This window comes from Lingula anatina, chromosome 8 (assembly GCF_051362555.1).
Source record: "Lingula anatina isolate TDL-2025a chromosome 8, LinAna3.0, whole genome shotgun sequence".
NCBI classification, from domain to species: Eukaryota; Metazoa; Brachiopoda; class Lingulata; order Lingulida; family Lingulidae; genus Lingula; species Lingula anatina.
This window is the reverse complement of record NC_141774.1, coordinates 17,945,157-17,966,805: the sequence shown is the minus strand read 5'-3', so window position 1 is coordinate 17,966,805 and position 21,649 is coordinate 17,945,157. Positions and strand designations below refer to the sequence as shown.

General features: G+C 36.5%; 2 protein-coding genes across 3 annotated transcripts; both read right to left on the bottom strand.

Moving 5' to 3' along the window:
• Positions 1-1,829: 1,829 nt before the first annotated feature.
• Positions 1,830-6,690, bottom strand: LOC106167839 (uncharacterized). The gene is made up of 7 exons (XM_087018802.1): positions 6,680-6,690; positions 5,797-5,905; positions 4,452-4,542; positions 3,881-4,062; positions 3,276-3,546; positions 2,872-3,005; positions 1,830-2,556 (listed from the first exon to the last, which is right to left on the bottom strand). Exons 1-7 carry the CDS (start codon positions 6,688-6,690, stop codon positions 2,362-2,364), a joined length of 993 nt encoding a protein of 330 aa, XP_086874928.1. The 3' UTR covers positions 1,830-2,361.
• Positions 6,691-11,056: 4,366 nt separating this feature from the next.
• Positions 11,057-21,627, bottom strand: LOC106167840 (uncharacterized). 2 transcript variants are annotated; one of them, XM_024077625.2, is made up of 9 exons: positions 21,181-21,627; positions 17,440-17,876; positions 16,553-16,630; positions 16,021-16,108; positions 15,450-15,561; positions 14,894-14,996; positions 14,291-14,490; positions 12,702-12,960; positions 11,057-12,544 (listed from the first exon to the last, which is right to left on the bottom strand). In XM_024077625.2, the coding sequence occupies exons 2-9, from the start codon at positions 17,867-17,869 to the stop codon at positions 12,216-12,218; spliced, it is 1,599 nt and encodes a 532-aa protein (XP_023933393.2). In that variant the 5' UTR covers positions 17,870-17,876; positions 21,181-21,627; the 3' UTR covers positions 11,057-12,215. The 2 variants fall into 2 exon arrangements, with proteins under 2 accessions (XP_023933393.2, XP_086850758.1); XM_086994632.1 differs by having other exon boundaries at positions 17,758-17,876; positions 21,181-21,623.
• Positions 21,628-21,649: the final 22 nt, after the last annotated feature.

Sequence of the window (21,649 nt, the reverse complement as noted above, 5' to 3'; positions counted from 1 at the left end):
CTATACGCCTATACAGTGTACTGTTGTATGTGACAGGCATATAACGCACCAAGCCGTCAGTTTTTAGTTTATGTTAAAATAGTTAAGTTAACTAGTGACGTGCTCAAAAAGGTTGTAACCATGATTTGTAACCCAACCAAAGATTGTAGCCAGTTCCCTATCAGAGCTTATGCAAGTGAACTCGTGAATAACTTATGCTTAACAGTTGTACATGCACATGTAGAAGTGCTGTCCTGCTGATTAATAAAATGAGCAACTTGAATTTGAAAATAAGAAATGTTTTTCCTCCCTCGTCTTTTTACCACAGAGTAGGCATCACATTTCGTTTAGTTCTAAATGTTCCTACTTCTTTTATCAAAAGTACGGTGCCTGTCCTAAACTGAACTGAAATGAACTGAAAAGGAATCTTCGATGTCATGAGAGAGAGAGAGAGAGAGAGAGAATGAGAGAGAGGGTGTGTATCAGGGGCGGATTTAGGCCGTCTTCTGGGTCTTCCGGAAGACGGTCAGATTTTCAAGTTTACATTGACGGGTATCTAATTTTTTCTGTCGGAAGACGGTCAAAAAATGGAGGATGGATCAACAAATATAATATGGAAGACTGTCAGAAAATATCTCTGGATCCGCCCCTGTGTATGTATGTGTGAGAGAGAGAGAGAGAGAGAGAGAGAGAGAGAGAGAGAGAGAGAGAGAGAGAGAGAGAGGGAGAGAGAGAGAGAGAGAGAGAAAGTGTGTGTGAAAGGGAGAAAGAGAGAGAGAGGGAGAGAGAAACGGAGAGAGAGAGATTGAATTTCATATTTTGTGATTTCATTGGCCATAACGGCACTAAGGATGTTGACCAATATGCACATAAGTCATAACATGCATGTCCAAACCGACTAAAGAAGAGTAATTAATGAAATTAGGGCAGTACTCCTACGGAAATGTCTGCGTTTTCCTACTGAATTGCAAGTCAGCATACACATTTCTACATATCAGACCTCAGAAGTGTTTGTTGTGGCCTCTAAGATGGCTGGGACGTAAGCAAGGGTATCTTTTTGATAGACCTTACTCGCTTTGAAGGCATATCGATCACTTTATTAATGCACATAGACCTGGGCAAGGTTATGTCCGGCCATAGAAGTAGAAGGCATGCATGACATCCTTCAGTAATACCCAAAAATGACACACGACTACAGACAGTGTCTGAGATTATTCCATGCTCGAAATTTTGCCTAGACTGAATCACCATGACAAACAACAAACACGTACCAACTGTATTGTATTTAATGTGTGTGATGTAACACATGTAAGTCATAAAGTGAAATAAGGTGGAAGCAACTATCAAAAAAAAAAAAAAAAAAAAAAAAACATTTCTCCTGTTATAAAACAGACACGTTATTTATTTAATTGGGTTACGACTGATTAATATCACACCAAGGTGGTCAGAAAGATAAAACATGTTTTCGACCTAAAGCTATTTTGTGGCACTGGCTTTAGTCCGGTTCCTTGGCTAAATAACTTATTTACCAAGGTTACATGGTCACATGGGCACATCTTACCCTATCAGGAACACTGAAACAGCACTCTCATGGAAATCCTACTCAACTAAGCGCCAGGGAACTGACTTTTTTTGTGAAAGTGGGGCCTGTTATTTAGTGCCACTGGCTTCAGGTCTTGAAGGCCATTAATATGCTGCTCGTCAATGGTCTCTAACCCATTGAAACGTGTCAGAAAATTTAAATACAAATAATGTATCAATCATTTCTTTATTCTTACATAGAATTAGTTCATACATCAAAGCATCAGAACTCAGAGGCGCCAGAAAGCATGGGGAAAGTGTTTATTTACATGCAATATACGTGAATAAATAGCAGAAATAAAACTAAAATAAAAAAGTTCAAATTTGTCAGTCAAAGACTTGGATTTCACTTATTGAACTCATAGGTGATACAAAACTGCCGAATGGAAAGTAAAAGCAAACAACGCGATTAAAGGATGCCACACCACACAGGTTTGCTAAGGTCTCTCCTTTGCAAATGAGCGGCCACCATTAAGGTTTTGAGCGCTAAATGCAAACAAAAAAATTTACAGTCTGCTGAATTGTACAAAGTTGCATCGCAATAGCATATTTTTACAAGCTACGTGTAATTACTGTCAGAAGAGACATTGTAAAACTGTAATGAGAGGGTGGTCCAGTAAACAACGATCAATTTTAAAATGAGATGGAAAGTAATATATGGAGTTTTCTGTGAACCACCCTGTTACATTCACCGTTATAATACATTATGTAGATTTTCCACTCTATGAACAGCGAGTAAAATACAAACAAACAAATAAAAAAACAAGTAAAAAAGCCCATTCAGCAATACCGCTGTACCGTCTATGTACAGAGAGTACGAAGCAGCATATTAGTATAGGAAGGTGACCCGCCCTGTAGTAGAGGAGCGGCGTTGGTTAGGATATAACCCTCTACATCATTTGCAAACGCCGCAGTGAAAGACGTGGAAGACAGCGTTGAAATATAGGCGGCTATGACTCCAGCAACAAGTGGTGCAGAGTATGACGTCCCTGAACCCTGGAAGAGAACGGTTACGTGTGGTATATTATATATGTTGTAAAGGGGAATAAATGGGAATACACTGGTCAAGTCAGAATTTAAAACGCAATTGGGAGAGTGAACTACAGCGCAGACAGAAAGAGTAGTATTATCAAAATATACTCTTGAAATCAATCATTGAAATTTTTCTTAAGATATGTGACAAACTGAAAGTCCATACAGAGAAACTGACATTCCAGAGAAACCTTCTTCTTTCCTAATCCTTATGCATTTTTTTACAGATAAACTGGAGTTAGTGAAAAAAGAGAGTCTTTATTTCATGATTAAACTCACATATATATAAGACATTAACTCAGTGTCTGGACGTGCGTAGTTTGGACCCCCCACCAACACCCCCGGGGCGAAGATGTCGAGACAGGATCCAGTGTTCGAAAATGAGGCTAGGTGATTGTATTTGTCCACTGCGCCTGCGAAGGAAGAAGGTGGAAAAGTAGTAAGACTGGTTTTAAATTATCCAAAAAAAAAAAAAGTTGTTGAACGCTACGGGGCGCCGTAGTGTCATCATAAATGTATTTTACTTTAAGTAATGTTTTAATTGTATTATCAAAGTTTCGAATATTCTGAACTATTCTTTTTGAATAAGGCAACTAAGATATATTGCGTATTGTGCATTCTCAGTGCTACATGCAATGTAATATATATATATATATATATATATATATATCAAAAAAACTTACCGACGGTTATGGCAGAGGGCACCTTAGCCGGATCGCTTAAGCAAGCGTCTGTCCCCTCGTTCCCCGCTGCCACCACTGTGAGGACACCCATGTCTCGTAGGGCGTCTATAGGACCATCAAAATAACTGGGACCCAGGTTTGACGCTCCTAAAGACATGTTGATGACCGAGGGGCGATTTCTCCCCGTAGACCCTACTTGCTCGAGAATCCAATTTAGCCCAGCTAATATGTCTGACACGTAGCCGCTGCCATATCGATTGAGAACCTTTACCTGGAAATATTTTACGGTTTGATTTTGCACCTCATTTTTGTCTTTGTGCGTCCATACAAGAATCTAACCAACGTCTTCGAAACTTTTTTAAGTCCACATTGAAATATTTTATAAGAAAACTTTGATCATTCACTTTTTATAATGCAGTTAAAATAGATTGACTGATAAACATTTGAAAACTTTTTCTAACATCAGCCATAAAGGATTTCATAATGACATCCATAAATTGAGTAGCGAAAAAAAAAATCTGAAACATTGAAGACCGTAGTTTGACTGCCATTTTGGATTGCGTGGGCCCAAACAGTAGAACAGAAATAGCGGTGGCTCAGCTTACTGGTATAAGTGTAGCTTCCTTCGCTACTCCCCAGATATTTGCGCCTACAAATCCGGCCACCATTGTTCCGTGATAGTTGTCGTCAGAACCGTCCCCACCGTAGCTGTCGAAGTGAAGGGAGTCCACTCGGTCTGTGCTCGGGCTGTGGTAACCATCAAAGGCGATGTGTCCGCGCCTTATACCTTGTGAAGAAAAACTGGTCTTGATTCACACGTCTGAGTTTTTCACACGTCTGTCTGTCCGTCTGTCAGTCTATTTGTCTGCGTGTATTTTTTCTATCCATATCTCTATTTAACCTTTGCAAACAAGCGTCCACATTTGGAGATCTAATATTTTTCATATTGTTCTATTTTTCTTACATTAAAGAATGCTAAAGAACTAATACCTTCTGGGTAAATACAACAAGCTCGATGATGTTTTGCTAGAAACAAGAACAAATCTGTTATTAAAATCTTCACTTTTCAGTGCATTCACTAAAAAATGGTATGTTTCAAAGCCAATAGCCTAGCCAGGGGGGTTTAACCGAACTCTTACCCTCCCTCCCCCCTTCCCCAAGCTGTGTCATACTGACCTGTATCCAAAACGTAAACATCTACACCAGATCCGTCACCATCAATACGAAATTGGTCGTCGTTTGCCACCCCGTCAAGACTGTCAAGACCCTGAAGTAAAAAGTTTTTTTAATGACAAAAAAAAAAGATAGATGGAAACGTGTAGTACGTGATCTACGAGGGTGGTTGATAAGAAATAAGCTGAAAATCAATGATGGAAAATCTGAACTTTTAGTTGTAACCCAACCACATAATCAAAAAATATCAGAAAAAATTGAACTCAAAATTGGATCTAGTATCATAAAGCCAATGCCCCATGCTAAGAATCTTTGTGTTTTTTTAGATAGAACACTTTCTATGAATAAGCAAATTGCTGGCATATGCAAGTCAGCGGTATATATCATTAGGAATATAGGCGCAATTCGTAATCACCTATCTGACTCTGCTGCAGCTACAGTTACAAATTGTTTAGTAACATCTATTTTATATGGTTGTCCAAAAAAAAAAAAAAACAGATTAAAAGACTGCAGCGTATTCAGAACATCTCAGCTAGATTATTAACTCGTACATCCATGAGTAACCATATCATCCCAGTTTTAAAAGTGTTACATTGGCTACCTCTGCAAGCCAGGATTTTATTTAAATTTCTAGTTTTTGTTCATGATCCTTTTAATAAAGTTGCACCGATCTACTTAAGTGAATTAGTCACTACTATGTTCCAGCAAGAAACCTGCGGTCTGCAGACAAATTGTTACTTAAGCCGGTAAAAATGCGCCTAAAAGCTTATGGTGACATTTCTTTTAAATCAGCAGGTCCAAAGGAATGGGATTTATTACCACTGGAAATCCGATCAATTGAGTCTACCAAGTATTTTAAAAAAGAATTGAAGACATACCTATTCAGGAAATTTTTTGACTAATCGACTTTTAAATTTATTTTACAAATTTTTTAGTAATTGCATTTGTGCACTAAAAGAAAAAAGGCTGTTCTACTTATATTTATTTTTTCTGTGTGCAAATAAGGCTGTTTTTTTTACCTTGAATTGAATTGATTATTTTTTCTTAACAAATATATTTTAGTTATGTAGTGTAAGTACTTTTTATATGAGAATCAGTATGTTTTATCTAAAATACTCTTAATTTTTTTTTGTCGTTAAGCTCTGTAATTTTATATCTATCTATTCCCAATAATAAATTTCTTAAGTAATTGTTTTATGTATATGTAAAGTCTTCTGAACATGCTGAAATGGATTTTAGACTCAAAATAAATTTATTATTATTTATTATTATTAAAGGAAATTATGCATGTTCTGTCAAGTACAGTATATTAGTGTTAATTTACTCTATTACAATGGCGAAACCTTACCCATCTGTCTCTGTAATATGCTGGATGGTTTAAGCACTGTGTGGCATGGACTTCTATGTCCTCTCTCACTGACCGGACGTCCGGTCGCTGCCTTAGCGCCTGCGCGGTACTAAAAACGGGAAGGAAAATGTGGCTTGAAAGGCATGACAGCAGAAGTGGATTAATAATAATAATAATAATAATAATAATAATAATAATAATATATTTATTTATTTATTTAAAATCTAAAACCCATAAAATAAAAAAATAAATAAAGTCACTTTACAAACTAAAAACTAAAAACAAAGTTAAGATGAATTGAATTAATAAAATTATGACCTAAGAGTCTGAGTTAAGATAATGATGTCCAGTTAATGTTTCCGAGTTATAAAATGTTCTTTAATAAAATTTGTGAAAAAGGTATGTTTTTAAAGCTTTTTTAAAATACTCCACTGAGTTAATGCTTCTCAAGTCCACAGGTAATTTATTCCACTTTCTAGCATACAACCTGACTCTTAGGTAGTCACAGCTACAGTTATTGTTACTTGGACTTGATGCTACCAAGTATCAACATACAGTTACATATGGAATCGAACACACACACATACACTCACACATATATGTACACATACACTCACACATATATGTACACATGCACGCACACACAGAACACAACACAACACACAAACACACGCACCAATACACTCTAACGACAAACACGGCAAAAAAATAACATAAAGACCTGAATACACACACGCACGTGCTCGCGGCTCACCAACACACACGCGAGCGCAAAGGAAAACTACATGGATACGTACATGGACATAATAAGAGATATTTAGGTCCAAGTTACGTTTTAATGCAATCTTGCGGATCGTCAGCCACGTCAGAAACTGAAACTCACCTTTGGTCCATCCCATCCACTATAGCAACAAGTCCGCGACGATTAAATGACAGCAATTTTTTCACTTTATTGAAGCCAATGGAATAACGCGCTGAAAATCACAGAGAAAAAGGATATATATCTTATCCGCCGATTAAATGAATAAATGGCAATAGAATAACTATAGTAATGATGCTCTTAAGTTAAATGGTACCGACTTCAATAATTGCAAATTAACAGGATTAAAGTAAATCCAAACGAATCAACGCTATTATTATATAAGTACGAGTGCTAGTGCGATTTTTTTAATTTATAGTTATTTCGTTTGATTTTTGTTATAATTTATTCTTTTTCTTGCTTGGCAAGGTGAAAAATATTAATGTAATACTACATGTAGGTTCTGGTTGACCGGTTGATTTAACAATCAAAAGAGGATTTATTTGACGTTAAACATGAATAAAATAGATAGATAGATAGATAGATAGATGTGTGGACAGACGGACGGATACTAAGATATATTACTTTCACGAATCTCAAACCATTAAGGCCATTTTGGACACGGTCAGGTTTAGAAAACACCCCAATCTTAACTCTGCTAACAGGGTGAGGGTGTTGTTTGAAATGACAGAAGTAAGCTGACAAGAGTTGAATTTCCAGTGACCTCTATCTAACATTAGGCTGTTACTGGAAATTTCTATTACCGCAGTAGGGTGATTTTATGTGCCTTACCGTTAAATGGACTGACATGTGACTGGAACGTGACGATGAATTTCCCTAAAAATTGAGAAAATATTTCAAGTCAGTTGTAATACATTATAAAAAATATTACTATACTCCACTGGCTCTTCGGGACACTGTGGTATACAACAGTAATAACAGTACAGTAATAAATAAAAGTACATGGAAATGGGGGTGGGACAGCCTTTTTGACCAATGTTGTATATGAAGAGATATAGTGGAAAAAACAAAAACAAGGCATTAATAGATATTACTGGTGCAGTTTCAATTTTGCTGACACTCGTCGTGGGTTCGGTTTAATGTCGCAGACTTTTGAAACAGAATTTTTGAAACATGAAGAATCTCTGCTTGTCTTAAATCTTTTTCTCTTTTTAAGAATTGCGCTTAAGGAATGGAGCCAGGCCTTGGCGGTGCACAATAAGAAGACTGATCCAAGAAATGGAGACTACCAATATGTTACTAGTCAATGTTATTCTCCTCTCTGCACCCTCGTTATTGCTGTATACCTGTGTGCAAATTTCCTTTTAGTGAAACTTAAAAAGAGGCCGTGTCCTCCAGCCGAATACGTATTTTTAGGAAATGTATTCCAAATCTGGATTCAGAGACAACGGAAAGAAAAAGTGGCGATTTAAAAATCAAAACAAACTAATACTTCTTAAGATTATCAAGCAACAGTCGAAAATTATAACGGTAAAATAAAAAAAAAATGTGCAAAAATTGTCGAAAAAAGAATATGAACTTTTTAAAAGAATACCATACCTGATTTAGACCCCCCGCGGCGCGCACTGTTCAATGGCACATTGATCACCGAAGCTCCACTGATGTCAGGTGATTGATTGTTATTGTTGTTATTATTGTTATTGTTGTATTTATTGTTGTTGTTGTTGCTGTTGTCGTTGTTGTTATTATTGTTGTTGTTGTTATTATTGTTGTTATTGTTGTTGTTGTTGTTGTTGTTGTTAGGGTTGTACAAGAAGAAGCCATATCTTTGGTTATTGTTGTTGTTGTTGCTAGGTTGAGCTCCCGGGTTGCTAGCTTGGTTGGTGGGACTTTCTATTGGAGGCTTCATGTCGGAATACCACCAGGGTACAGCACTGGCTGTGGTTGCCAGTAGCAACAGCGCAAGAGGAACTCTTCCGTACATGCTGTCTTGGTTGCAAAGTTGCAATATTCTGGAAATAACATAAGAAAGCGAATGTAATATCCCAAAAGTTATTAAAAAATTACTAAAAGTTATTTAATACGCGTTAGAAAATGCCCTAAAGTCATGTTTAATTATTTATTTTTATTTCTATTATTTTTTAATGCACACTGACACATTAAACCATGGACTCTACACGTCTTTTTATTACTCCAGATCCCGTACCGGGGTGGGGGCATGTGCCCTTCACTACAGGAAAGTCAGCTAAAAAAAACTTTAAAAAAAAACAAATAAAATGTCAATATTTTTTTCTGACATACCGGTACCAGGGAGACGCTTGGGGTGTAAATGTATCTTGATTCTTTTAAAACTGAGCGATTATTTAGAAATGAGAAATATATGCATACAGCTGAAAGTAACTAACCTCACGATGAATAACAAATTTTTAAGTGGAGTACGTACTTTTAATTTTTGGAATATAGATTTGATACAAAAATTTTTAACAAATTTCCTATATCCTTTACCATTTCGTTATATTTGTATGCCTTTGGTTGCAGTTTTATTATTATATTATGGTTGAATATTAAACCAAATAAAACACAAGATTATATACTCACCTTTGAAATATACTTTCACTGCACACCTTATCTTAGAGCAAATTGGTGGGTATCAAACGAATTGACCGCTGCTCTCCTGGAGATTTTTAACAGATTTGGACCAAAGGAATTTGTTCGCCATTATTTATATCAGTTTTCTGGAGGTCAACACCCAAAATGTCCCGTATTGAATACTGTGCCAAGTAAATATCTTGGACAGGGAAAGACTCAAAACGTTCTCTGCAGGGAGTACTAGGGAAGCACGCGTTAAGGGATAACAACTGTTCATTTTGGCCAAAAAAATGAATTTTCCTGGAGTGAACAACAATTTTTCAATACTTACCAATGTTTAATGAATCCATTTCTACATTCAATGTTAGTCCCTGTTTTTTTTCTATTTTTTTATAATCTCTTAAGAGATTTTTACATTGTATAGCCATCTATGGGGGTCACATGGTCTGATGGCAATCATAGATTTCAGAATAACTGCTTTAACTGCCGTTTTTGTGGTAAAATGAAATATATTATATTTCTGTGAGTTGTTAACAATGTTTTTACAGTGAAATATAGATCTCGTACGAAGATTTGCCTCTCTTTAATAATTTGCAATTAAAGTCTACATGTAGACATTAGGATAGCTACGTTTTGGGGTAGAGACCTTCCTAGAAACTACTGGCTGGTACTTTAGATGATTGAAAATTATGTTGCTTTGATCTCTCATGCAACAGCCAATTCCAATGATCTCTGCAAATTATGCAAATTATACAATATCTCTCATTGAAAGCTGGGTTGTGATTTTTCTTTTGAAACGGAGTTTACTTCAATGTGCGATAATATTTTAAAAAATACTTTGTACGTTGAATAATACTTGTCAGCCTTACACACTGTGTCTTTATTAATCAATCAAACAGGCAGCTAACTGCTATACAATAATAATAATAATTATTATTATTATTATTATTATTATTATTATTATTATTATTATTATTATTATTATTATTATGAGTAGTAGTACTAGTAGTATTGTGTTTTTATCTTTATTTATTTGTTATTTTTATTTTTATTGCAGTTCACCATCAATCTTGCACTGAGGTATTTGGCGTCTATAACTTAAACGATAGTAGCCCTTTGTCATAGGAGAGGCCCAAAGCCTTGAAATGCTTCTCTTTCTTAATAACGGCAGCGTGATATGCGGTGAAAAACCACGTGCAGGAGGAAAACCACGCACACATTTTGTGGCCAATCTTTGACCCCTTAAAAATCTTCAAATTATAAATCTGAATCCATCCTTCTTTTTAAAATCTAACAATTTCATTTTGATCCCACCCCTTGGTAAAAATGCCTCATGCGTGCAGTTCAATCTTTGGAATGGTTTTGTTTAACGCTAATTATATCGTTATAGCGGACTTTGCATTTAAATTGTTATGGGTAGAGCAGCACATAAATCTAATTGGTTCTTAATTGTAATTGATTTGATATGAAAGTGTGTGTTGTGGCCGCTATGATGGCTTGGGCGTCAGCAGTGGTGTCTTTTTGATGAAACTTACGCGCTGTGAGTGCCTCAATTATCTAATTAATGTAAATACACCGGGGAGAGTAATGTGGCATTAAGCATCAGGAATGGGTAAGAAACATTTTTAATGATAAATTAAATGGCCATCAGACAGACACATACCCCATCTACAACTTGAATAAAATTCTTGGGTTCAGAGAGTGCGAGAAAGCCATCTTGTTTTGTGGGGAAAATATGTACGAAAATGTTGAAAATATGAAAACTTACGTTTAAGATATGCTACATTATGTTATACAATACGTACATTTATCTTTTATACTTAATGATATTAGAAATGAGAAATATGTTTTATCCTAGTGCAATACATGAACATGTGCAGTGGATAAATTTCAAGAAACAAAATGCCCTCCTCAAAATCTTAGACCTGACTTCGTTTCTTTGTCTTTTTATTACTCTGCCCAATCAACACAGCATTTCAAAAATTCAGAAATGTAGGTAGATGTTATTAACTCTTCACACAGTTATTTTATTAAAAAATACAAACACTATTCGATATATGTCACCAGCTGGCCATCGTGGTGCATATAGCATACGTGTATGTACCATCAAAATATGACCTTGGCGTTTTTAGCCAGCGTATATCCAAACATATTATGTACAAAAATAAAACACACATTTCTAGTTTATTCATGCTTAATTATAATTCATCGTCACTGTGGTCACAAAAGTTGAGTTAATTAGTAATTATAATACCCCATCTTAACAAAACTACCGTCACCAACAAAACAAGCTTCTCTCGTCATCTCTGTAAAGTTAGTATTGACCTACAGTTCTATAAATAACGAAAAACACAGTAAATAAATACTTTTGTGCATACGTGTTAATACATCTCCTGAGTTAACGTAGAGGTTGTCAAATGCACGACGGCATCCTGTTGGAACGGGAGGTAAGAGAAAGAAAGATGTCAACAGACGTAAAAATAGGTAATAAAATAGAAAGGATATCCTACTAAAACCTAATGTAAAAGTGAGACAGGAGGAGTGGATGGAAAGATGGAAAGGAAAAGGAAGAAAAGAGGAAGGGAAAGAATGGAGAGGGAGGAAGGAAGAAATGAGAGGAGGAATGAAGGATAGAAAGAAGGGGAAGGGAAGGAATGTAGAGAGGGGGTAAGAAAGGGAGGGATGGAAGATGGTAAGCGGAATGGAAAGGAGTGACGGAGGAAGGGAGAAAGAAAAGAGGGAAGGTGGAGAAGAAGAAGGGAGGAAGGAAGAAGGAAAGGAAGACAAAAAAGAAGGCAGGAAGAAATGAAGACAGGATTGAAAGTTGTCATAGACAATATAATATTTCACATACTATTTGTTATAGTAACATGTATTACATGAGGTCACGTGTATACAAGTTGTTCATGATTAGACAGCACTGTAAAATATCAGCTGAAGGTAGAACCAGCTGCCTCTTGAACAATCGTTTGTACCGTTTGTTCAAAAACAGAAGACAACAAACAGTTTTCAAGTTTATTTCATTTGCGTAATGTTGCCAAGACGCCTTGAACTACATCACCATGGCAACCTAACACGTGTCACGTGGTACTTGAAGCAGACGATTGTGTGGAACGTATCCTGTTATTTTTCCAAGCGCAGACAAATCATAGAGGGCGGTCTTGATAGCCTCGACGAAGTCGCCTCCAGTCTCGTTTTGGCCGACGTTATCAGCGATTAATACGGCCACAGTTCCGGCGACGAAGGCGGCGGCCTGGGAGGACCCTTGCATGACTAAAAATTGGGCGAGATCTGGACTCAGGTAATAGGAACTACCGATCGCCTCCCCTGGGGCGTATATCCCTGTGCAGTTGCCCCCATTGGTAAAACTTGTCAGGGTGTCTGTTGAAGTCAGTGCACCTGAAATATAATATAATATAATATAATATAATATAATATAATATAATACTTCGTCAATTTAACAATTTGGCATTATATGTAATACAATGGCCACAAACAGTTTTCAGATGTAACTTTTAAAAATGCCTTAAATTACACAGCATTGTGCTTTTCTCACCTACTACAATGGCCTCCGGGGTGCTGGCTGGTGAATAAAAACACGCGTCACCTCCATTATTGCCCGCCGCTACCACGGGCACAATCCCCTCGTCATACATGCTGGTTACCGCGTTATTCAGCGTGACTTGGATCCCCGTGTTCAGCGCCATGATGGCCACAGCAGGGCGCCCCCTGGCGGCATATTGTTGTTTGACCCAGTCGATGCCGCCGATAACGTCATTGACGGTTCCGGTATTGTTACTGTCCAGCACCTTCACCTGTGAATAAACAATATTACTTTAAGATTGGAAGCGACCATTTACTATTCTGTTCTTGAAACTAAAATCCCATTTAGGTGCTAGTCCAGCACCTTCACCTGTGAATAAACAATATTACTTTAGGATTGGAAGCGACCATTTACTATTCTTCTTACTGTTCTTGAAACTAAAATCCCATTTTAGGTGCTAGATTGTTGCGCACCGGTACTTTGGGTTGTTTTATAATTCTAAACCTGACTCTTACCGACACCAGTAGCTCTGGTACAGTTGAAAATGACCGCAAATTTTATTCACCAACCGTCATTAGAAAGTATACGATTTTATATATATATATATATAGGTAATGAATACAGGAGCACTAAAAGACACTTGTATACGACCTCAAAAGTTCAGATTACTCCATTGATAGCGATAACGTCGAAAGGGAAACAAACTATATTTAAAACTATATGGGATATCACATTGCTGATAACACATGGATGATGAGATCGAGGTCATTGCCTTTCTGTTATTAATAACACCTTGAACAATGAATTATATGAATAAAATAATCTTCACCCACTTAACTGAGTGTTACATACTTAATAATATCCTTATACAAGATAGTACCGTGCAAACATGTACCGGTATCTGATCAATGTGTGTCTCTACCAGTCTCACTCTGTCACTACCATTAACTCTTACATGTACACCCTTACTGATATCCCATTAAATCTTACCAGGTCTACTGACTATAAGTGTGTCTTAAATCTAGTTCACATTTCAGGAAGTCGGGGAAAAATCGCTCTCTCTCTCGCTACAGCTCTTCTCTGACCCTGCTAATCGGGTAAACAACACCAAACCGGTGAAGATACTCGCCCCCTGCGACCCTCACCGCTGACTACACCACACGACGTCATTCAAATATCAGGAAAAACACTATGCCATATTTATATTATCCAGACGGACCCAGGGCACATTTCCATTGAAAACATCGGTGTACATAGATCGACCCAACTCCGCGGGGACGCTCGCTGAATGCAATCAGATAAACAAATTGACATGCATCCTCTTGTTTCCAACATAATCGTATATTCCACACCTTCTCTGTATTCTACTCAACACCAGGGGGCGGGTTAATCTGCTAAACTGATTGTATTCAACCAGAGTTGGCTCGACCTACGTACACCTATAGTTTCAAAGGGAATGAGCCCTAATACGTATTTTATAGAGTAAAACAAACCAGTTAGGCCCACCACTGTCTGCAGAGTGACGCAACTCAGTATCCGGCCTTTGCCAACAGTTTACGAATTTTATTCAACTAGGCAATTCACAAATTTAAAACGCTTACCGAAATCAGTGTGACACGTTTGGCGACCCCCCAGGTGAGGGACCCCACGAGACCTGCGATGTGCGTCCCGTGACCGTGGTCGTCGGCGCTGTCATTGACCCCACCACAGTTGGCAACGGACTCCCAGGCATCGTAGCAGAGCGAGATGACACGGTTAACACCGGACCCATCGTCAAAGTCCATGTGGTTTTTAGCAATACCTGTTGATTAGGAAATAACTTCAGTTTTCGAATATGATGCTGATAATATATTTGAGCCTATTGCTGTGGTGGATGAAAGCGTGTGTGTGTGTGTGTGCGTGTGTGTGTGTGTGTGTTTGTTTGTTTAATAGCATTCACCAAATGAATTTGTCATGTTTTAAAAGTTATTAATTTTTTAACTTTAAAGTCAAATATACAATGAAACTCCTAGGTGTATTTGCTAGCATGCTTGTGTATGCATTTATCAATCTCTCCCAATTGATTTCGACTTTTATATATAGTTCAATTATTCGTAAAAATGGTTAAATATAAGACACTGTGATAAGCCAAAACATGTGGTTGTGTGTGAGTGTGTGTGCGCGCTTGAGCGTGTGTGCACGTGCGCGTGTGCATATTAGAGTACCTGTATCCAGCACGTAGACATCCACGCCTGTCCCATTGTTATTTATGCTCAAAGTCTCATCGTCCGCCGTTACAATGTCCGGATGGTCTATACGATCCAAGCCCTGTGAGGGAGATAAAGCCAAAATTAATTAACTTCTCCGTTAGGTTTTTGTTTATTTGACCCATCTACTCTTATCTCATGTTATCTGATGACCCAGTCTAATATTAACTAATGTAAATTATGTAATGACCGTTAAGTCTTGAAATAATTTTGTAAGTCCGACAAAAATATTTTAAAATAATCATTGTGAGTTGCTCACTGTTTCAAATACCTCCACAATCAACATAAACACAATGACGTCGATTTGGTAGGAAATGTTATACATAAAATCAAGAATGTGATAAAAAACTATTTATGATACATAAATTTAAATCAGAAAAGGATTTCATCGGCTCTGATGACGACGCTTTTAATGGACATCGAAATAATGGAGTTAAATAACTAGCTGCTGATTGAAGAAAAAATACTGCTTTACCTTAGACAAATTTAATATTATTTAATTTTTTTTACCTACCCAGCGATAACTAGAGGAAGCCACGTGTGTCTCACAATTGGCCCCGGCGTATGCGTCTTGTTCGGTGAAGTTAACAGAGTGAGAGTTACTGACACGTATGTTATCCACTTCACTGGAACACAAAGGGGGAGAAAGTGAATATACTGTATATAATTTATAAATATTGTATTTTTCTGGACGTTTTTAAAGAAATTAAGCTATATCACCTGTAGATCCATGGTAAGCATCTCCATATATAAGAGAAATAATAATGTAGGCAGATATCATATTATAGGGCCAATATTTATTCTTTGGTAATTGTTTTTATGATCAATCTTTTCACTTTTATCTATTTTTTTTACTTTCCTTCACATTTTTGGTGTGGGGATTTAAAACGTACATGCATGAAAAAGAATAATTAGCGCTTTTGTTTAGTCGTGTGTGTGTGTGTGTGTGTGTGTGTGTGTGTGTTTAATCATGCAGCTTGATATGGTCCACTTTCAGTACAGAATGTAAACACCATTTCTATGGTATACACCTGTTGCAATTAATAGTAGTCTTTGTATTGTATGTCAACCAAATTTTGCCATACCTCTCACTTGCCTCCACAACAGCAGAGTAGCCAAATCTTCCGAAGTCACGGACATCTTTGACGGTCACACTGGCCAATATCTCGTAAACTAGAAAATAGAGGATAGACTATAAATGAAAAAGATCAAGTCATTTGAACTTAAAAATACACCCAATATGTATCAAATATAGTCAAATATTCTCATAACGGTGTATGTATTATCACACAGAATAATTGTGTGTACCACTTTTTACAGGTTGATTCTGTACCATGAGTCGCATTTCTGTGGAGCCCAATTATATATTAATACAATATCTTTCGGGATCCTGTCCTTAACATTGAAATTATATCGTTTTTTTAATGAAAATTTAATAAGGCAGCAAATTGGCCACAAATAGTATTGACAGAAAAAAAATCCCATACAAACGAGGTCTATACAACGCCATCGGACAAACATAAAGACAAACCGTTAAAGTCACACCTTTACCTACGTTTCAGGCCATAAATAAATAAATAAATAAACAAACAAATAAATAAATAACCATGTTATTACCTTCCGTTAGTGACACATTAATGAAGAAATTCACAAAGTATCTCTGATATACTGTTCCACTGCCTCCGGTGTACACTTCTGAAAGCGAATTGGAATTTTGTAAGTGTTACATTAAGACGACCGCATCTGAAGGTCTGTCCAAATAGAATGTTAAAGCGAGCTGACGTGAAATAATTGCAACAAACTCCGGCTAATTGCCACTATATGCATGTAGATTCAAATACATGAAGCATAACTTTCAAAGAGATCCCAAAGGATATGGTCTCATACTTTCCCATTAAAAGTAATAATACAGTTATTTTCTGCTTTCTTTTTGTCGTATATGACCCTCTGTCATTTACGCCAACTCCCATTTGAATGATTGTGTTATTGCCCGTGCCACAGTGATTTGTCTTGCATTACTACATGTACGTTATGTGGCGGGAATTTACAAACCGAACAGTAATTTGAACAAAGTGCAGTTTTAAAGCTTTTCTTTTTGACCTAATTAGCAAATGGGTCTATCCTTTGGCATGTCGACTTTACTTGAGTCTTGTAAAAAAACTGGCTATATACAACATTGGTCAAAAAGGTTGTCCTACCCCCATTTGTAAATAAAAGAACATGGAAATGGGGGTGGGACAACCTTTTTGACCAATGTTGTATGCGTAACAGGGAATCTACTCTCGCATCGTATGTACATGTAGCTTTAAATTTCACAAAAACTCGCTCCCTCTCTCTCTCCAGGAGGTACACGACGCCATGTCAACGTCACCTTGACGTCATGATGACGTCAACATATCGTTTTGATATCGTAAACTGCCGTCGGAATGATGCCGTGTACCCATGCACTGATACAGATTTGTTCTAAGATAAAGATACCGGAGTTGTTCTAATATGATAGATACCTGTCGCTTCCTCAGGTGGATGTCTGCGCGCGCGATGCCATTTAGCAGGTCTTCTCCGACGTCTTCTTCTTCTATTTCTTCTTTTAGCGCTAATCGTCGGGGGCCAACCCACTTCGAGGTTGTTATTGCGCGCCCCCTGTTGCAAGCGGAGCTTGTTCCCAATACTGCTTGTCCTCAATTGGAGAGGAAGAACCTGCTGGAGCAGGCTTGAGGTAGATTTTGGAGAGGTAGACGTGCTTGATGATGCTGATGGCGATGCTGATGATGATGATGATGATGATGAAGAAACGTGTTTTCTGCGCATGCGCGGGAACTTACCATTATTTGTGATTGGAGGTAGGTTCCACGCGTACGTGCTCGTGAGAAGAACCGGTATTAAGATGGTACAGAGGCAAGCAGCGCAGGGCTGTGATAGCTTCGAAATCTTCATGTTTTGCCTGTAATACAAAGTAAAAAACAAAGATAAAATGCTATCAGTTAAAATATTTTTGTTGTAGTTTGCCGTCACATACCTCAGAAATACTTTATTACTGTAGGCCTATGAAGCCATTTTTGAATGCTCTCTCTAAAAAGTTCAGTACACCCTAGGCGCAGTCAGCTGATGCGTTATTGAGAAAAGCTTGATGTTATTTCTTATATTCTGGTTGTCTATTTTGTTTTATTTTTACTTGTATTATACGTTTGGCTGTTTTTAGTCGTTCGTAGCATCCCTTAACTCTATGAGTAAACATATTCATATAAAGACAAACAGTGACCTGGCATTCGTTGAAATCGATTTTCAAAATGTCAAGTGAGGATAGTGCATAAAAGTTTTAACAGTGTAATTGTCTTTTTACAGAATTACAAGAGGGGTGTTTTGTTCCTATTGAAATGTCAATGACCAACGGTTGATCAGTAGAATACATCACATACATCAACTGGGACAAGAGATGCATTTTTAGCGATCCATCGCGGATACAGAAGACACTGAGTGCGCTGAGTTTGTTTCTGATCGCATTTTGCGTTAATATAAACATTTTACATTTCATCCGCAAACCCCCGCCCCCCACAAAAAAAAAGAACCATAAAACTAACAAGTGTGCAAACAGATAAAAAGAAATGAAAAATAAACAACAAAAAAGAAAAAACAAATCAACATACAAAACACAAACAAGAAACAATAACATAAATTCTTGTAATGCATGGGTCTGTTATTTGATAAAATATTAACTCAGCAAATTAATATTAATTATTTACATTTTGTTAAGTATAATCCAATTAACTTTCATATTTTTTATGCATTAAAATATTTTTGTTTGTTTTTCCTGCACTTAACTGGTCTTTATATTCTTCTGCCTCTTCAAAAATTCGAACGTTAATAACAAATTGTGCGTTTTTTTCCCAGCTGCTTATGTACATCTATATATATATAAATCAGGAATAAAGCCCAGGATGGGAACACAAGTGCACATACGCAGCCTATAGGTCACGGCATAGATACATGTAGCTATTCATGTACTTAAACCCTGCTCCGCTTCGATGATGTATTTGTCTGCTATACAGTTTCTTCCTCATCTATAAATCAGATTGAAGAGTTTCTTAATATATTGTCCTGGTTATTCAAGTACCTAAGGATATACATTTTATTTACAAGCCTCTATGACCTACTCCAAGAAATAAATTGTGTTATCGTTGTCGTTATTATTTTTTATCATTTGTGCCAATGTCAGGGTCAACTTCTTCATTCATTTCATTCCAAATGCGTTTTGATGTTTCATAGTAACTTTTCACGCACTTTTGTAGCAAATAATTGTCCTTTTTTTTTCTTTTTTTTTTTTTTTTGCAACAAATAGAATTTGAATTTTTAAGACTAGGCAAAAGTGAGCAAAACGTTATAATTACTCTCAGTAAAAGAAAATTTTTAAAAATAAATTCATGCCTATTACTGATATCAATAAAATGTCGCCATATTTACCTTTAACACCCGTCATACTCACCAACACTTCTCGACCTTTTGCCTTTCTGTATGTGACTCTAACAGTTAAATATATTTCGCACAGAGGGTGCTCGTACGCACGAATTACAGTTATTCCGCCCCTTTTGCATTACGATGTAAATATATTTGTAACAGTTTAATTCGACTTCCTTTCCTCTAATATAAATCTTTGATGAAAGCTGAACTTTGCATTTTAGCAAACGAAAATATATGGAGAAAAGAACAATGTACGTTTGGCAATTAATGTTCACCATAAATCCTTGCGAAGAAGCGGTGTTTTAACTAATGGGTGTGTTTTCACTGAGTCAACGCCTATTCTATATCATTGGAAGATATGATATATAGGAGCAATCACTATGAATATCCTCTGTCTATGGATATTTTAATGTTATCCTTTGATGTGAGATTATCCTACTATTTATATTTAAATGCGGTACATAGGCATGTGAGTCACTGCATTGGATTTCTTGTCTTGTGTAATGCACCAGCACATACAAGTGCACATCACCTATAAGCACTTATTATTAGGAATTTAAAAAATGACTACAAAAAAAAAGGTAATACAATTATATCTTTCCCCATATAATTTTATATATTATGTGTTGGCGGTAGTCTCCCAAGCTAAAAAGCCTTTTTCACTAGCTGTCCACAGATATTTCTCTGGCTTTTCACTAGCTGTAACAGTTTCTGTACTGTGAGACATTTTCCTGAAAACTGACGTCAACACCTAGTTCGTTCTTGCTAGTTAAAGGTGCATTGTCCAAATTATTGGTGCAAATCTTTGCATTGAGACATTTTTTTTACATAATGCTCTTTGTTAACCTCATATTTCCATTTCTTCAAGATTTTACGTCCAGTTCGGTCTTTTATAGCATTTTAAAGCGTTGCTTAGTTAATGTTTCAAACGAGAAGCATATTCTCGCTATATTCTGACGCCAAAATCGCCTCCTGTACATTTCCCTCGGAGACAATTTAATAATTCTCTATTTAATAATAAATCTTGCTGACAAACAGGAGTCAATGGGGCCTAACAATTATCTTGAACGTTGTGCACATAAAGTATGCCATAACTACAGGGCCTGCACCTGCAATGAACCTTATTAGCATAAATTGTAACCCGTTTTCTTTTTGAGCCAAGGTACTTCAGTTTAGTTAGCAATCATCATCATCAAAACACTGCGTTTCTTATGCGAGTAAAGCGTAATTTTTATGTCCTAACAAACAAACTTAGTCACATGATATTGCATTATCATCGAATTCATTATTTGTAGTTTCCGTCTATTTCCTTATCAATGCATAGTTTATTCTTATCCTTTTATTATTTATTAATTTGTAAATAGATTTGTAATTTGTAAATGTATCAAAATGTATTTTGTGCAAGAAAAACCAAAAAGGACCTTCTGTTCTGTTTTCAAATCTCAAGGCGTGACTCGCATTGATTGAGGAGATATTTAAAGCTGAATTCAGATACCATGCCGTCATTTAAACTTTTTTCTTCACAAGTAAATAACATCAATGACGATCATTTCTTTTTCATTAAACATGGAACATATATATTTTTTTATTAATTTTTTTTCATTGAGGGTTAAATTATATTTTGTACATCTTCTAAATGAAATCCGACTCTTTTGTTGAAAAAAAAGGATAGAATTTAAAAACTCACTTCAGCAATAAAAGATCCTATACTCCACAACGTCATTTCAATCTTATAATTTAAAATTATTTTGAATCAATAATAATTAAGATGGTATCAAATATTTACTTACAGATTTGTGTCCTTGCTTTGTACCGGCCTAGGTGACGCTGAACTCTAATTTTGTCCTGACTGAAAAATGATAGTCATAATATAGCGGCAGATGGTTGAAGGGCTCTCGAAGACAACCCTATAAATTATTAAACATTTGTGGTGAGGCGCGTCAAAAGTACACGCAGATTGTGACTTCCCAGCAATAGCTTTGTGACATTGGCCATGGACGCTGGAGCATTTTTTAAAAACTTTTATTGGCTTTCTTTGTATTTTACGATACAAGTTTATGGCTATTGCTATTGCTAGTATATCTCTAAGTGATATTTCGCTTTCATTCTTTCCTAAATTCCATTATCGTAGCATTTATACCATGAGTAATATCAACTGTCTTTAGAGAGTTTTTAATTGTGTAAAATCAAATTGAAGATAAATAGTTACAGCTGGGGAATTGCTACCAATGTCTGCCATGGTCAAAGTAAGCATGTCAT

Excerpts from the sequence above, each read along its gene's own strand:
- LOC106167839 (XM_087018802.1), bottom strand. Across the intron at positions 4,063-4,451 it reads TGTTTACGTTTTGGATACAG|GTATAAGGCGCGGACACATC; the intron begins GTCAGTATGACA and ends TTTCTTCACAAG. Across the intron at positions 3,547-3,880 it reads AGGAAGCTACACTTATACCA|GTAAAGGTTCTCAATCGATA; the intron begins GTAAGCTGAGCC and ends AAATATTTCCAG.
- LOC106167840 (XM_024077625.2), bottom strand. The coding sequence starts at position 17,869 with ATGAAGATTTCGAAGCTATCACAGCCCTGCGCTGCTTGCCTCTGTACC. Across the intron at positions 15,562-16,020 it reads GTTGTGGAGGCAAGTGAGAG|TGAAGTGGATAACATACGTG; the intron begins GTATGGCAAAAT and ends TTTGTGTTCCAG. Across the intron at positions 12,545-12,701 it reads CCCGGAGGCCATTGTAGTAG|GTGCACTGACTTCAACAGAC; the intron begins GTGAGAAAAGCA and ends ATTATATTTCAG.